Raw genomic sequence first — 17,731 nt, 5'->3', positions numbered from 1 at the left:
ATGAATAAATGTTATGTGTATATATTTGTATATAGTGTGATGTCACCTGTGATATCAGAGGAACGTGTTGTGGGCGGAGCCAAATACTCAATGCTGTCCATTGACAGATATAGCCTATTAGAATAGAAGAGGAGATCAGACTCTCTCTCAGGGTCACTTTTGAATGAATCAGTGTTATTGCTGGAGTCACAGGACGCTCACAATGAAGTGTCTCATTTCACTTTACCTTCTGACATCAATTCTGCATTTATCCAGCAGTGCAAGTGAGTACACAAGATTCACTATGTATTGAATGATGGGTTTGCATTTATTTTATTAATTGATTATGCATTTAAAATTCATAAAGTGTAATGCAGTTTATTTACAAACCGAGATAATTAAAGTTTTACGATGTGTTGGATGTAACTGAATGAGTTATGCTAATTAGGATATTTCGATACCAATGATTATACAAAAAATATAAAAAATATATCAGCTTTATGTTTCATGAATTTTTATTTATAAATATATAACGTGCATTTAAAGGTCAACAGTTTAACTGCTATGCAAAGTTAATTCATTTTTAAAATTTTAAAGTGAATGCAAATAATTATTTTAATAGAAATCCCCTGCATGCATTTAGTCTGATTGAATGATCCAGTGACCAATATCTAGTATTAATAACAATAAGGTTTTAATTAAATAACAGGAAGTAGATTTGTGATAATGAAATTAATTTATTGTGCTTTTTTCATCACTTTATTCATTTATTTGTGTCAATACCGATTAAACATACAACTAATAAATTATGTTATTCAGAAACAAAAATAAGGACGAACAGCCTGTCTGCTTATTTTTTTACACCATTAGATATCTGTTTTTGCTGTTAAAGCAAATTAGATATTTTACACTTAATGTTAGTCAATCAGATGTTTACATTTTCCTACCTAAAGCAGTCGACCAGAAGCTGTTTATCAAATCATGAAGAGAAACCTTTACTGTCATCTCAAGCGCAAAACACTTAAAAAGTCTATGAGGTGAATGCGCGCTGTCTGTGTTCCTCGTCACCCTCATATGAAGCTGCAGTTTTGTCTCTTCTCTTAAGGACAGTGAGTCAGGTTTTGTTTTTGAGCTGTAATAATGCAGATTAATAAGTTATAGATCAGTGCTTATGATCCGCGTACATGCAGTCATACCAGGCACGAGCGCACAGGGTTCGAGTCTGGCTGAAGAATTTCTCTTTGTGTTAACCAGACAAAATACATTTTTAAATAACAAGAAGTTTATTTTTAATAACATGAATCTAAAATAAAATGATTAATAACGACTACGTTATTTGATGTATCCACTGATTACGATCACGCTGTCAATCATGCGGATTGTTGCTATGGTTACCACCTCAGCACCACGCAGCGTCATTTACTGACAGGTGAAAATACGCGCAATGACAAGCTAGCTATCTAATGCAATTAAAGCAGTATTTTTAACTTTGATAATAGACATCTATTTTAATATAAAATGAAAATATGAGTGATTGCGTTAGCAAAAATATTGTGTCATTAACAATGTTAGTTGATCATGATAATTTATACCTGTAGGAACTCTGATAGATAGTTGTGTGAACTTGAGATATGACATCATACATCCGCTAACATCATCTTGACATCCATTGCAAAAGAAAAGTGAAGTTAGTTCAGAGAAAAGCTCAATTTTCTATGCAATGACATTCAGCATTTCTAAGAATGACTTAAAGGGAAAGTTCACCCAAAAGTCATCATTTACTCAACCTCATGCTGTTACAAACCTGTATACATTTCTTTTGGAACATGCAGGAAGATATTTTGAGAATTTTTTGTAATCAAATCGTTCATGAGCCCCATGCATTTACTTCCATAGTATTTTTTTATCCTATTATGTAAGTGAATGGGCCTCTTGATTGGTTTGGTTACAAACATTTCTTAAAATATTTCTTACTGTTAATAAATTGTCAATGAGGTCACGATATCCTTAAAAGGTGAATTCATCTCCAAAATTACAAAATCTACTTTTAGATAAAAGTTCTTAACTCACACAGCAGAACTCGCAAAGTCACTTATCTAAGATTGCAGAGTTGATTTCTCAATTGTCACCTCATGTTACATCAGAGCGACGTACGTAAATCGTTTTTATGAAAATATAGAAGACATATCAGGGGTTTTCAAACTGGGGTCTGGGGTCCCCCAGAAGGCTGTAAGGCGTCCCCAGAAAATTTCAGACAAAAATTGTAAAAATCTACTATATAGGCAATTATTCTCCCCGCAGTACTTTTAAAAGTATACTGTAAAAAATGTCTGCAGAAATTACAGTATTACTGGCAAGTAGCTGCCAGTAACTTACTGTAGATTTTACATTTATGTTATTTACTGGCAACAGTTTGTTCAAAGTTAAATGAACATAAAACATTTCTTTATTTTCTACAGTAAGTTACTGCATAATTACAGCAAATTTTTACAGTATATCTTTATTATTACAGTATCTTCGTTATTACTGTAAAAGTATATATTTATAGTTGTGATGTAAATACTGTTAAATAGCGTTAACTTCTATATAATCTGCATGGCTACAGGGGCGGAGCCAGAAATTGTAGACATTGGGGGCTTAGCCCAAATCACTGTAAAAAATACTTTGCTGCCTTGAAATTTTTTGTTAAATTAACTCAGACTTATAAGTCAGGTCAACAGAGATGAGTTATCACAACTTATAAAATATAAAATTAAGTTGACTTTTCTCAACTATAAGTTATAACAACTCACCTGTAATTATAACAACTCATGTCTAGTCAAGATAAATAATAGTAAGTTGAAATGACTTGTAAATCCGAGTTGATTCAACAAAAAATTTTAAGGCAGCAAAGTTTTTTTACAGTGTAGATATATACACTAGATGTCGCCTTGGGGATCTAAGCATGCATCAAAACCGCCACCATTTTGGAACAGTCATAGGAAGTAGGAAGTAGCTAGGTAACGCTGCTATCTCTGCCTGTACTTCAAATTCATGGATGATTTTATTTCCGCTACACCATTGCCTATAATGACGCTGATGCAGGGCTCCCCTGTTTCAAGATGGCGGCTCTATTTGACGCATTCGTTCCAATGAACTCCCGTAGCCAAGGCGACATCTAGTGCAGTGCTTCCCAATCCTGGTCCTCGAGGCCCCCTCACAGAAAGTTTTAGATGTCTCTTTATTTAAAAAACCTGATTCACCTTATCAGCCTCCTTCCAAAATGGTTAACATGTCTCCCTAACAAGCTGATGAGTTAAATCAGGTGTGTTAAATAAGGAGACATCTAAACTTTCTGGGAAATACTGATCTAGTGTACATATCTATGCCCAAATCTAGGGGTTCCAAAGCATGGTCCTCTGCTGATATTTTTTCTCAATTTATGGCAGCTTTATAAACTATTTTTTAATCTAAGTGTTCTCTGTGTTGTCATTCTGAAACTGTAACATAACAATTTTTAACAATGACACTTAAACTTCTTTTATCCAAAAATAGGCAACATATGTTTGCTGTAGGCTAATCCAGTAACTGTAAAGATACAAAAGAAAGAAGAACAATTTTGACCACACTAGCAGAACAATTTCTCACCTGCTTATGTAGCTTTACAGTTACTGGATTAGCCTACAGCAAACATATTTGCCTATTTTTGGATAAGAGAAGTTAAAGTGGCATTGTCAAAAATTGTTATGTTACAGTTTCAGAATGACAATATCAGCCCCTAGATTTGGGATAAGCCCCCAATGTCTAGAATGTCTGGCTCCGCCCCTGCTCTGAACCTCTGTTTGAAACAAAAGATTCGAAAACGTTTTTGAGGCTTAATGAAACTTTATGAAGCTTAACTCATTCACCGCCAGCCTTTTTGAGAAAAGTTGCCCACCGGCATTTTTGTGATTTTAACAAAAGTTTCACAAAATTCCTTGCAGGAAAAATTATCTTCTATAAATATATAAACATACAAATTATATGAAATTAAAGAACACACCCTCTGCTTTCAAACAAACAATAAACAAATAAACAAACAAACAAAATGGGGAAAAAACGTTTCATTATATATTAATTTTTTCCACTTAATTTAACCACTGAAATATGGATATTTCTCTTCAAAAATACAACATTTTAAGCAAAAAGCTTAAAAAATTGCGTTTTTGTAAAGGAATTTATGTTAGAGATCAGACTCAGAATGACTATCAAACATAAAGGCAGTTAAAATAAATCATTAAATCTTTTTAACTTCCATTTTTGATAAATTCGGTTTGGCGAGATAACTCGTCAATGGCGGTGAATGAGTTAATTGCTTTGAAATTGCCCATCACTAGCCACAAGACAAACACGTCATCAATGAGTGCGTTTACATGCATAGTCTTACGCCGATTATGCTTAATAAACTGATAACACGTGGGGTCATGTAAACGCGTAAAACGGTTTTCTTTAATCGGGGAAAGCCCATAAACTGCGTAAGCAAAAACCGATCGGCACAGGTAGTTTTTTGCTCATTACCCCGATTTTGTGTGGCATGTAAACACCTTAACCGGTTTTCTCACGGTTTTGTCCACTTGCGCATGTCTCCGTGTGTGAAAGATAAACGTCACACGCGGAAGTAAGCACAAAGTAACGCATAAAAGTCTCTGCTCTACTATCAAAAATCTGTTTATTATAAAAAAACTGTTTTCATGCGTTTACATGCAAATCAATAAACCGCCTATGCAGACAACTGCGTTTACATGGGACTTGGAGATTTGTCAGGTTTCTTGCAGGCAGTGACGTCATCGCCTATAGTACATAATAGTCGATCAGCTATATTGTCTTAAGCTATATTGTTTTATCTCTTTTCGTATCTCCAGAACCTGTAAATATAACATCAGTTTTTATTTTCGCAGTTTCTCTGCCAACTGCTTTAGTTATCCGCTTATTCTGTGCATGTAAACGTACTCTATGCAGTGATAAAATGGCGACTTCCATCTAATGGTACATTTACACGGGACAGCAGTGTTAACGCTTCTTATTTACTTTGAATTGGTGATGTCATGCTTTGCTGAACTTTATATAGCAGCCTAAACATAGTCGCATTGTACAACATTACAAAATGTATTTGATAACAAATGCCTTTTAATGACCAAAAAAGGGTCAAAATTGCTTGAACGAAAATCTGTGTATACGTAAACCATTCCTGTGTGATTATGTATCAAACACACACTGATATCAAATGATTCACGGAGATATAACATATCACTGCTGGAGTTTTGTTTTGGTTGACGTGAATAAAACCTTGTTTGTTTTCTTTGTTTTGTGTCACAACAGCGTCAAGTCTTTGGCCCTTTGAAATATAACTGCACCTTTTGTTTCTCGTGCCGCTTTATAGATCAAAGAACCGTTTGTTAAATCCAACACGTCGCTGTGATCACGCAGATATTGTGCTCCATTGACCAGATTCAGTGCTGTTGATGATACTTTGTAGATTTTAAACAAGAGCAAAAAATACATGTTCATGTTCTTCTCAAACCAAACCAAAACTTTGAAAAGTAAACTTCCTTATGAGATTTTTGTTTTCTTTAAGTACAGAAATATGCTGGTGATGATGTCAACAAAGATCTAGCTAAGATTAACTTCAGACAACATCTGTATGTGGTTCCTGTTTATGCAAACACTTAACAACACAATGCTTAATGAAACAGAAGGAGCGATTACCTAATTTTCTCCGTGGTGACGTATATCCGAGTGAAACCGGCTTTTAAAATAAAATAAGGCAGGGCTGGATTTGTATTTGTCCAATGAGATCTGATTGGATCATTTGAAGTTGGGTCATGTTGCTAACTGCAGCGATCTTCTCCCAGACCCCGCCCACCTGCCAGACCATATGACCTGAAGTAAAGAGAGATCGTTTTAAGAAGGGGAGGAGATTTGGGTTTTTGATTAAAGATTATGAGGGCACATGAAAAAAAAACACAATATTCCAAAACAAATTTAGTTTTTCAGTTTTTATTCATAGTGACTTTAAGGTGTTATGAAAGGTTGTTAGGGTGTTGTTATGTGGTTGGTGTATACTGAGGAGGATTAATGTGTCGCAATGTTAGATTCTTTAAAGAAATAATCTCATCATGATTCGAGGATCATTCATGACTGAAGCATGAGTTACACGATTAAACATTTGTCCTTTAATTCTACTTTAAGGAAAATAACAATGCATTTTGGGGAATGGTAGCACACAAGGTTGACATTGTGAGTGTGGCGGGAATAGTGAATTAATTGGATTTTCATGTTCCTCTGGAGGTGGCAGGTCAACATCAGGTGTGAGGCGGAGAGAGGATGCTTTGGGTTTCTGTGCCCATTCATTTGCCCTTTCATTGACTTTCTTTGTAAATCGATTATCATGTGTCCGCAGAAGGAAATGACATCACAGATGAAGTAGAAAGACCTGGCAAACCATTGGTCTTTGTGACCACACCAGAAATAACAAAAAGGCTGATCATTTTGTTTCAAAAGGCGTGTACATTTTTCATAAATATTTCTGCAACATTTCCACCCTGCAGAGGTGAAGAAATGCATTGTGAAATGAAAAAAACAAGAAACATAAGCATGACTCTTGAGATGTTTGTGCTTTAGAGTCATCTGTGAGCCGATAAGAGAGATAACACAGAGACGTGAACCCTCGACTGTGATTCCTGTGTTTTAAAATTGTTTGAATGGTGAAGAATAACAACTAACATGTTGTAGATATGAGAACAATTCTTGGATTTGAGACAAAAACACATCACAATCAATTGAACGCATATTTTATAAACATGGAATGAGAAATCTCGGATATTGTAACTAAATATAAAATAGGTAATTCTTGTGATTTTTTAGGTCATTCGCAGGACAAAGTGTCATTATTTTAACCCTATCATAGAAAGATTGCAATTTGTTAAACCACTGATGGGGTCAGATACCTTTAGCTCCTAAAATTTGCATGCTCCTTGACGCGCAGTTACAGTTAACGAAATGTGACATCACCTCTTTAACTCTTTCCCCGCCATTGACAAGTTATCTCGTCATTTAAGTGAAAACATTTGCATAAAAACATGTTCCTGATGAGTTTTTATGTTAATTTATAAAAACTGAAGCAAAAATAATAATTTACTCATTTTAAACTCTGTGTATGTTTTGATAATCGTTCTGAATCTGATCTCTAACAAAACTCCTTTATAAAAATGCAATTGTTTCAGCTTTTTGCAATTTTTTTAAATTTTTGTTTAAAGAAAAATACCCATATTTAAGAGTTTATACGTAGAAAAATTATAGATAGGATAAAAAAAATTCCCGTTTTGTTTGTTTGTTTGTTTGTTTGAAGGTAGGGGGTATGTTCTTTCATTTGATATATTTGTGTGTTTATATAGTTTTAGAAGAAATTTTCTAGGAAGACATTTTGTGAAACCTTTGTGAAAATCACAAAAAAAATGCTGGCAGGCAACTTTTCAAAAAAGGCTAGCGGTAAATAAGTTAAATATATTATAGTGCTAATCAAAACATTATTGTAAAGAGATAAATGTCATTAAAATTTATTTAAAATTTCTTCTGTATTACACACCAAACACAATTAACTCTTTCCCTTCCAATGACAAGTTTTTATGGCAATCCATATTTTCGCTATTATACTGTGTTGAAAGCAGAGGGTCTGTACTTCCATTTGTTATATTGTATGTTTATATATAACATCTGCAAAATGTAAATATTCATTATATTTTGCTATCTGTATTTATGGAAGCAAATTTTCTGGATGCATTAAATTCATAAAATCATAAGAATTGCTGGCACTGGCTAGACGGGGAAAAAGTTAAATATGTGCTATATGATGTATCAAAAGAAAGTCACAGAAAAACAAACACATAGTGTACAGTAAGATGAATGAAGGCTTTATAACAGTGGTTCTCAAACTGGGGTCCGGGGCCCCCAGGGGGGCCGCGAGATGGTGCCAGGGGGCCCCAATATTATGATATTTTATAAAATACATTAATTTATCATGAATTCTGTGTAATTAAACCTAAAAAAACACAACAAAACAAACAAAACCAACAGCACTACTTTGTATAACTTAATATGTTTTGTTTAATTAAAATGTTAAATTTTAGAACAGTTTTTGTCATATATTTTCTTTGGGGGGGCCGCGAAGGAATGCACCGTACACAAGGGGGGCCGCATGCAGAAAAAGTTTGAGAACAACTGCTTTATAAGAATAGAGACTGAATTAAACAGACTTTTTTTTATAAAATTGTAGTTTTGTCTTGTTATGAAATATGATATTCCAAGAAGTAGTGAAATTAAATCGATTCTTGAATGAACTATTGTAAGGATGCCTCTCTGGTCACCCTGTGATGTCTCCTTTAACTATACAAACTCATTTATAGTATACAAACTTTATATACCAATAACTACATAAAAGTATAATAAATAAAAAAACTAGATTAAAATAAGAGCTCATATCAGTCATTGTTAACCGTGACTCTTCTGTGCTTCTGTTCAGATTGGTGCTACCAGACACAAGTGAGTTGTGGTGGACATTGTAAAGGTAAATCAAACACTTGATGTGAAAACTCAAAGAGTCTTAACCAAGTCTTAAGTAAACATCTCAATGTTGCTTGAAGGTCCAGAGCTTTGGAAGGACGTAAACAGAGACTGTGGAAATAACAGACAGTCACCGATCAACATCGTGACAAAGAAAACCAAACTGGACGAGCGTCTGACGCCTCTTAAATTTAACGGTTATGAGACCAAATTCGACAGCATCATAAAAAACACCGGTCACTCCGGTAAGACCACAGACTGAAGACCAGCAGAAACCAAAGTCTCTTACAGAAGTTAAAACTGTTCGGTCTGTTTCAGTTCAGGTGGATATACCCAACACACTTACAGTGTCTGGAGGAAACCTGGGAGACACATATAAAGCCGTTCAGTTTCATCTTCACTGGGGAACAAAGGGAGGACCCGGATCTGAACACACTATTGATGGAGAACAGTATCCTATGGAGGTACCAATAACACATGAAATAGATATGTGACCAAATATAAAGAATAATGCATGAACCAGCAATAGTAAAAATATATTCAATAAATGCAAGCAAATGCAGAAAATAATTGATGGTTTTTATTATAAATCAATTTTAAGCTGCATATCGTCCATATTAAACAAAGATACAACAAGATAGAGGATGCATTGAAAGATCCATCAGACATCGCAGTTCTGGGATTCTTCTACGAGGTCTGACGTTCACTTTTAAATGAATAAACATGAGATTTATTCAGACGTGAAGATTTTGAATACATTATGATTTTTTTCTGACAGGTATCAAACAGTGCAAACAAAGGCTATGACCAGCTTATAGATGCCTTAAAGAAAATACAGAACACGAGTAAGTGTTGTTATTACTCCAAACAACTTGCCTTTACTTATCACATGTATAGAATATTAACACCAGTTCAGCTTGAATTAACATTTTAATATATATGTAATTTTACTTAAATCCTTCAATAAAGGTGTAAAGGTGTAAGTGAATCGCGTAAAAACATACAAATTAGCCACCTTGTAAAATATGTACAAATTGCCATTGAGATTTTGTTGAAGTGTTTGTTATTGGAGCTGTAAGTCCAATTTTATTAGATGAAACATCTTTGTATAACAAATCGATTTTGTGTTAACTTCACTGTAATTCCTTATTATTATATATACCCATCAATCGTTTCATGTACCCATGCGCTCAGTTGAATCTACCGATAGGTCTATGCAGCCTCGCGTGAGGTCAACACATAACTCAGAACAGAGAGAAAATGAGCCTGCACGGGTTTAATTAGACATTGCAGAGATGAGAGATAGAGGAAACAGGAGAACTTTAGTCTACATTAACATCAAAAACATTATAAATGAAAATAAAGGTCTTTGACATTAGGTGCCCAGTTAAGAAAAACTGGATAGAAGATTAAAAACGTGTAAAAGATACAAGTATGTACAAGCATGTCACAAAGCTTGAATCAATTCAAAATTGTTTTCTTGAACATGACAATGAGTTCACTGTACTAAAATGGCCCCCACAGTCACCAGATCTCAACCCAGTAGAGCATCTTTGGGATGTGGTGGAACGGGAGCTTCGTGCCCTGGATGTGCATCCCACAAATTTCCATCAACTGCAAAATGGTATCCTATCAATATGGGCCAACATTTCTAAAGAATGATTTCAGCACCTTGTTGAATCAATGCCACGTAGAATTAAGGGTCAAACACAGTATTAGTATGATGTTCCTAATAATCCTTTAGGTGAGTGTATATTGCCATGCCACTTATCTCATTACATTATGCTATCTGGATATAAATTATATGTATGCATATTTTGCCTAGAATTACAGTAGTTAAGGGAGTTGTGTATGGTTCTTTGGTTCATAACTTCCTATTCTGAAAGTTTCATCAATTGTGCATAATGACAAGTACAGCAACTGCATAGAGTTAAGTCTGATTTTAGGTGTGCCCTTAATTTTTTTGCTTGTGCTCCTAAACTTTTCAAGTCAGAGGCTACAGTGCTCCATACAGCGAAAAATGTCTGGAGCCCTGAATGACTAGACTTTTTTTTTTTTTTGGGGGGGGGGGGTCAAATGTAGTAACCCTTAGAGCACTACACTGTGTTAATTCTAATCCTGGACTGACTACCAGCAGATAGGTGATCGACTTTTCTGTCTGTGTTGTTCTGCAGATGGAAACATGACTCTTCGAAAGATCTCGCTTAGCCAGTTCATTCTGTCAGAGGAGAAAATGACTAATTATTACCGTTACGATGGATCTCTAACCACACCAGGCTGCAATGAAGTCGTGGTCTGGACTGTCTTTGAAAATCCCATTCCTATCAGCAAAGAACAGGTATGATTGAATCACAGCAGCTTAGTTAGGATTTGTAGATTCTCTTAACATAGCTTTTCTTGTAATGGTTCAGCTATGATCTTAAAGAAAATGAACCATGGTTTTACTACAGTTAAAACCAAACAACAATGGTTACTGTAGTAACACCATGGTAACCACAAAATAACCATGGTTGACTGTTTGGGTACATTTGCGTGCACGAAAAAAAACTTACTATACTCTGCGCTTAATGCTTTGAATATGATACAATGATTTCATACAAATTCTTCTTTTTCCAAACAGCTTGAAAAATTTTCATCTCTGAAGTTCCATGATGGGAAGACAATGGAGCTAACATTTCGACCTGTACAGTCTCGTAATGGACGCGTAGTGTATCGGTCGAGCGGTCAGGTGGTCGTAGCCAGCGCTCTGCTTCTCTTTACGTCCGTCACTACAGCGTTCAGTCTCATCTGAACTAAAGGCGACCCGATCCAAACGACCACAATGAGTTCTCATCAAATCAACGGACCAACAATAGAAAACCCAAACTACAGAATTACAGCACATCAAATGACGAATAACATAATATCTACAGGAAACTACTGTAGTTAGTTAGTTAGTGTAGAAATAAGTCTTGATCTGACAGTGACTGCATGACTTGTGCTCTCAGTAGTGTTGGACTAAAGTCTGTTAGCACCTCTGTGAAGGGCTGGCAACAAAGAAATGCATGACCTTTCTGTATCATAGACACACACACACACAGGTTATATTTACAGCATGATGCTGGAAAGCTTTTGATCCAAGTTTCTGGATATGTCCCATATAAAAACACAAAGCAATACAACTACACACACAACTTCACAAACCTGAGCTCCATTACAACATGCCAGTGGCTAGTGGCATAAACTTCTAATGTTGCATTCACACCAGACGCGGAAGAGGCGGCAAGCGCGAGGGATTTACATGTTTACATATACAAGTCAATGCAAAGACGCAAATCGGCATCGTGCGGTACGCACAAATGGCATGGTGCGAATGGCCTAATGCTGCGTTCAGACCAGCCACGGTAGAGGCATCAAGCGCGAGTGATTTCAATGTTAAGTCAATGTAAAGACACGTTGACGTGCGTCTGGAGGTCTCACGGCACGATGAGGCATTTAGACGCGCGATAGATGCGATTCCGCCTCATTTGCGCGTCTAGTTCGCGCGAATTAAAAGTTGTCGCGGAAAACGCGCAAGTTGAAAATGTTAACTTTGGCGGAAAAACGCACTGTGTTAACTGATCAGGGGATTGCTCTAGTACTGACGAGATTACAGGAAGCGAGCGGAGTCGCAGAAGCCTACGGAAGGCCCTCCCATGACGCAAATGTCCACATGAATGTCTCAATGACTAGGATTTCACGTGCGGCTTTCAGGCGCGAATGAAGCGAGTAACCTCAAAATGTTCAAGCGGCAAACTAGATGCAGTAGACACGAATTTGACGCAGCTGGTGTGAACCCACGGTAATGCGCGACGGCGTGTTCCGCGTGAATTAAGCGTTGCTGCGGGAGACATGCAAGTTGAAAAATCTGAACTTTGGACGGATATTCGCGTTGCGTTAACCAATCAGGAGCTTGCTCTAGTAGTGACGTGATTACAGGGAGCAAGCCGAGTCGCAGAAGCCCCTCCCATTATGCGATTTTCCACGTGAATGTCTCGAATGACTAGAATTTCACGCGCGAATTAAGCAAGTAAACTCAAAATGTTCAAGCATCCAACTACATGCGAATAGCACGTTTTTGCTGCCGCTACCGCGGCTGGTGTGAATGAACGGTAAGACTAGTCTTAAAGGGCATGTACACTAAAGCGTTTAAACGTGGCTAAAAAATGGCATGTGGACACAGACTGTAGGCACTTTCCAGCTTTTTTCAGGTGAGCGCTTTGGTTGCTATGATACTTCTGCTTTTTTTATCAGTCATTGAACAATGCGCCGGTTGGTTGTTGGGATATTAGTCCCGCCCATCCTCTGCTGTGAAAAGACGGCCAAGTGAGTAGTGACATTGATTAGCTGAGCTTTTCACCAAAAGTTGAAAATTTTTCAACTCTCTGCATTCAGCGTGGAATAACCGTTGAGTGCTGGCGCTCAGCGCGGACAAAACCCGTCAGCTTCTGTCGAATGGAAAAGCGCGGCACTTCCATTGGAAACAATTGAAAACATACGCCAGGTGTGCACATCCCCTTAAAATTTGTCATTAGTCAGTATTTTTTTCTTGAAGACTGATCATAACTGTTTTAAATATGTTACATAGAAAGATAAGTCTAATTTAAATCCAAATAGTAAAACTGATAAGCTCTCACTAATTGCTAGTTGGTCAGACCAGCCTGATCTCACAAGAATTTGTACGTATTTCACAAGTTCGCTAATTCGTAAGTGAATCGTACAAAAACATACATTTTTATAAAAACCACTAACGAAACCCCACCTCTAATGTTTCAAATCCACTGGACTTTCAAGGCGATATAGGTGAGACAAAAAGTAGAAATTATTACTTTTTGTCTCATAATTATGACTTTTAAAGTCAAACTTATGATTTTTCCCTTCATAATTATGATTTAGCAGAGCATGATTTATTTTCGTTTGTGACGGAAATGGGCTTCCATACTATATGCACTGAACAATGAACAAAATGACACTGTATTAGAATAGGAATGAAACTATTTTCTAAAAAAGGCAGATGTATTCCTATGACACATTATGTTAACTTCACTTTTTACACAAGTATGTTTTGATGTTATTCCTATGGCTGCTGTTTTTAGTATTTGTGTTTTTTGTACATGAATGCATGGTAATGGATCTGATGTTTCTTTCAGACATTACATTTAAATTCAAAGCAGAGCACTTCCATTGACTGCAGTATTGTACCTTTGCACACTGTGTCATGCATTTGATGTTATGATATTATGATTGCCAATTTAAATGTGAATGCTGATGATGAATTTCAGTATAGAAATAAACTACTGTATTTCCTTTTTACATCGCAGATCTGTTTTTTTTTTAACTGGAAAGATTATTTTTCACTCTGTGGTGCAAGTGAAGTTTCAATAAGGTTTTAATATGCACACTTTAGTACTAATATGTACTGTACCTCTGAGGTACTAATGTGATCTATTTAGGTGCAAAAGTTTTTCATTTGGAAAGAGTACCGCCTACGTTATAATTACATTTGAAACTGCGCAATTTAAAATAGAAAATTGAAAATGTGCCCAAGGCAAACACTGCGGCGCTGTATGAGGTCATGCACACCCGTCGCCATTGTTTTTGGAATGACTTATCGTTACACAACAAAATTACGCTTTAACCATCTAGATGCTCGTACCCGTTATAGAGATTCTACATAATCATTTTATACAATCTGTCTGTAGTTGTTTCTTATTGTCACAAGAAACTTTCAATGCAAAGAATGTTGTCATTGGATTTTAGGTGCACCCATTAACTTGGGGTTTAATACAGGCATTATAATCCGACAGTATGTGCATATATGTACTCTGATACCCTGACATTCATCTATAACACAAACCCGGTGAGATGAGGTCAGAATAACCGACTGTGAATGTTAATCGCATGTGTTAGTCTCACATTTCTACATAAAAGTCTAATCCATCAGTCGACAACAAATATAAAGATCTAATCCTTTTCTAATGAACTCATATTGAGTGCTGCTATCTGTACAGGTGTGCTTTACACCCTCTTCAGAAAATCTCTGAGCCGTGCAAATACGCCACACTGAGGAGAAATAAAACCACGAGGAGAAAATAATACATTAAAAGGAAATGCCGTATATTTTGTAAACATGATTTCCAAGGTAAAAATTGAATCGTGATGTTGTGTTTATTTTTATACCCGAATTCCCGAGATGGACGAGCCTCAAACTTGAGAGAAATGACGGATGGGGGAAGGATTTCTGCTGCTTTATTAGTTTTCATCCACAACAGCTTCATTGCCTTGTGTTGCCATTAAAGTAGCAAATACTGTGTTTAAATAACATTTCCCAAAACACATACAAGTATGAACCTGGGGTCCTCCATTCTTTCTGACAATGAAGCACATGAACACAACAAACTCGTAATTACGACTTCATAAGTCGGAATTATGAATTTCAATAGCATGTGAAGGCTATAAATGATAATCTTTAAAACCTACAGTGTAAATTCTTGAAATATTTTTCAATATTACTGCAATATTGAAAGAGAAGAACACTGTAAAAAGTGTTTCTGTGCCTTAGTAGATTTAAACAAAAATTAATTGAGTAAACTGTATTAAAAAATTTAAATTCTTGTTTTTTAATCAAAATATGGGTTTAAATAACATAAAAATTGGAATAATTTGAGTTATTCTAAATGAACACATTATTGAGTAAATTCAACTTCATTTTATTATGTATAATGCAAATTTGTAAGAAAGAAAATTTTGTGTTAAATCTACATGAATTATTTTAGTAAACATAACTGACTAGGCAGTGGACTTGCAGTTCCCAGCATGCTTTGCATGGGACTGCATTTGGAAAGTAAAATTCGAATTGAAACTTTTTTTGTTTGTTTTAAACTAAAAAGAAAGACTTGTTAGTGTTTAATGTTCATTTATCTTCGATATTTGGAAGAGTTTCTGTTTCTTCTTTTAGTTTTGTAGTTACCATTGTTCAGAAGACTGGTGCTTGTGCATAGACTGCATACCGAAGCATGTTAAAGCAATAAGCCCCGCGAAGCAGTGGGTTACCAGTGCATTTTATAACGGCTAAGGGGCGTTGTTAGGCACGACGCGAAGCGGAGTGCCTAAAACCCCCTTAGCCGTTATAAAATGCACTGGTAACCCACTGCTTCGCGGGGCTTATTGCGTTTATAAAACGGTTGCTTCAAATTATGTATAGCAGGATTTCATATAATAAAACACAGCAAATAAGTTGTAATTATATTAGTACAGATATTAGTCTTCCGCCAAACAAAGTAGTTCCTCTCAAGTGTGTCTGCAACAGAGCGGTTCCCAAGCAAAACAGACGGAGCAAAGACACAATGAAAATATGATTCATTAAGACTGTGGTGTTTATTTTCATAAATTAACATTCATCTAATTTATACATTAACATTTATACCGTGCAACTGTTGACGTGTGGATATGCTTGGAAGCATGCTTGACACTTTCCCTGCCAGCGTTTTTTAAAAGAGTTGCCACCCAGCTTTAGTTAAACATTAATGCCTTCCAGAAAAATGTTCTTCTTTAGATATATAAACATACAATATATCAAATGAAAGAACAGACCCTCTGCTTTCAAACAACAAAATAAAAACGTTTCACCCTACCTTCAATTGTTCTTTTATCCTCTCAAATTTTGAGCAAAATGTTGGGATAATTCCATTTCTGTGAATGACTTTTGTTAGAAATCCGATTCAGATCGCTGATCAAAAAATACACTTGAGTTTTAAAGTGTTGAGTGAAAGCATCAGTGTTTGTGTAAGATCGCCACCCAGTGGATAATATACGGTACAACTACTCCTCACGGAAGCATTAATGATTAATCAACAAGAAAACTCAACAATATTTATTGACACTTATCTGGATATCGCCATTAATTGTTCAATTGTTGAGGATTATAATTAATACAATATAATATAATTAGCCCACCCAATAAATCAAAATTGACAACAAAATCCGACATTTTGACAGTTATTTTCTACAGTACACAACAACAGTGGCGCAGTGATACAAGCTATGTAATACGGTTTGAGCCGTGGGTTTACCGGTGAGTTTTATCACAGCTGAGAACGCGTTTCAACCAATCAGAATGAAGAACCAGAACTGGCCGTTTTATAATATGCTTTACAGCTGCCCAAAATGAAACTAAGTGGGTGCGTTGATTGAATAAACGTTTCGTGCCCTCATCTCACGGAATAAAAAACAACAACTAACCATAAATATGTTACCTGTACTAAGAAAAGTAGGTAAAATTAGTTAACTCAACTCGATTTTATTGCATTCATTTTAAGTAATGTTAGTGTGTTCAATATACTTAAAAAAGGTTGCAAGTTGACTCAACCTAAAACTTCCCATGCAATCACTTGCCTCACTTTTTATAAGTTAGATCTAGGTATTACTTTTTACAGTGAACCAGGATTGCATTTAACTGGAAACATAAATGACCCTAATTGAACTATTTTGGGTGTCAAAAATCCAAAGTGGCCATTAAGCCAAAATATAAAGCCCAAATTAATAAGGTAAACAAGATTTTGTTACACTTGTCTACACTTGTCAAATAGTTTGCACTGTGATGGTGAAGCTGAAATCTGTTTAAACAAACAGGACACTTCAAGGATTCCCATCAGAGGTTTCCTTATTTTCCAGGTTTCTCCTGAGGTAAATCGTCATATCTCCAGAGACCTTCTGCTTTCTCAGTCCTCTAAACTGAAGTCAGAGCAGAATCAAAAGAGGTTTTGTCATGAATAAGACAAGAAGAACTTCAGAGGACAAAAGCTTGTAGTGAAACAGAGATGACCTTTTACACACACACACACCCTGTCCTCATCTGAGGTTTTTGGGATGTTGAGGCTGAATGATAGACAGTAACACATATAAAGTTGTGTTAAATTGTTAAAGTTCATCTCTCCTGTTATCTGTGCCTCATTCAAACAAAGATGTCTATTCTACACCCTTAGAAAACCAAAATACCTCAATTTGCATCAATTAAAGTTTGGAGGGTTTAGCGATGGGAAGGTGATGATCTCCAGATAATTTGGAGAAAAATATATGATGGTCAAAGCTCAGAGATGTCCCAGATAGCAGACGACTCGGGGACGGATTTGCACCGCCAAAGCCAGGAGCTCCGGTG

The 17,731-nt window shown here is 36.0% G+C and overlaps 1 protein-coding gene and 1 long non-coding RNA gene across 6 annotated transcripts in view; one reads left to right on the top strand and one right to left on the bottom strand.

Moving 5' to 3' along the window:
- The window catches only part of LOC129439531 (uncharacterized), a 91,403-nt gene that overhangs the window by 27,930 nt on the left and 45,742 nt on the right, over positions 1-17,731 (bottom strand). For all 4 annotated transcript variants that reach the window (XR_008642827.2, XR_008642828.2, XR_008642829.2 and 1 more), the window contains one exon: positions 5,704-5,877. This is a non-coding gene — a long non-coding RNA (uncharacterized lncRNA). The remainder of the gene's footprint in view (positions 1-5,703; positions 5,878-17,731) is intronic.
- Positions 115-13,375, top strand: LOC141348954 (carbonic anhydrase 4-like). Of its 2 annotated transcripts, none has more exons than XM_073861193.1 (8): positions 115-263; positions 8,516-8,560; positions 8,637-8,801; positions 8,875-9,020; positions 9,158-9,250; positions 9,335-9,401; positions 10,731-10,894; positions 11,177-13,375. In XM_073861193.1, exons 1-8 carry the CDS (start codon positions 164-166, stop codon positions 11,345-11,347), a joined length of 951 nt encoding a protein of 316 aa, XP_073717294.1. In that variant the 5' UTR covers positions 115-163; the 3' UTR covers positions 11,348-13,375. The 2 variants fall into 2 exon arrangements, with proteins under 2 accessions (XP_073717294.1, XP_073717295.1); XM_073861194.1 differs by having other exon boundaries at positions 116-259; positions 8,512-8,560.

This window comes from Misgurnus anguillicaudatus, chromosome 22 (assembly GCF_027580225.2).
Source record: "Misgurnus anguillicaudatus chromosome 22, ASM2758022v2, whole genome shotgun sequence".
In the NCBI taxonomy this organism is placed as follows: domain Eukaryota; kingdom Metazoa; phylum Chordata; class Actinopteri; order Cypriniformes; family Cobitidae; genus Misgurnus; species Misgurnus anguillicaudatus.
The sequence above is the reverse complement of the archived record's forward strand: the minus strand, read 5'-3'. Positions and strand labels throughout refer to the sequence as shown.

Bases quoted from the DNA above. Each gene is read 5' to 3' on its own strand.
- LOC141348954 (XM_073861193.1), top strand. From the start codon at position 164: ATGAATCAGTGTTATTGCTGGAGTCACAGGACGCTCACAATGAAGTGT. The intron at 8,561-8,636 runs GTAAATCAAACA...TGTTGCTTGAAG, and splicing joins TTGTGGTGGACATTGTAAAG to GTCCAGAGCTTTGGAAGGAC. The intron at 9,402-10,730 runs GTAAGTGTTGTT...GTTGTTCTGCAG, and splicing joins AAAGAAAATACAGAACACGA to ATGGAAACATGACTCTTCGA.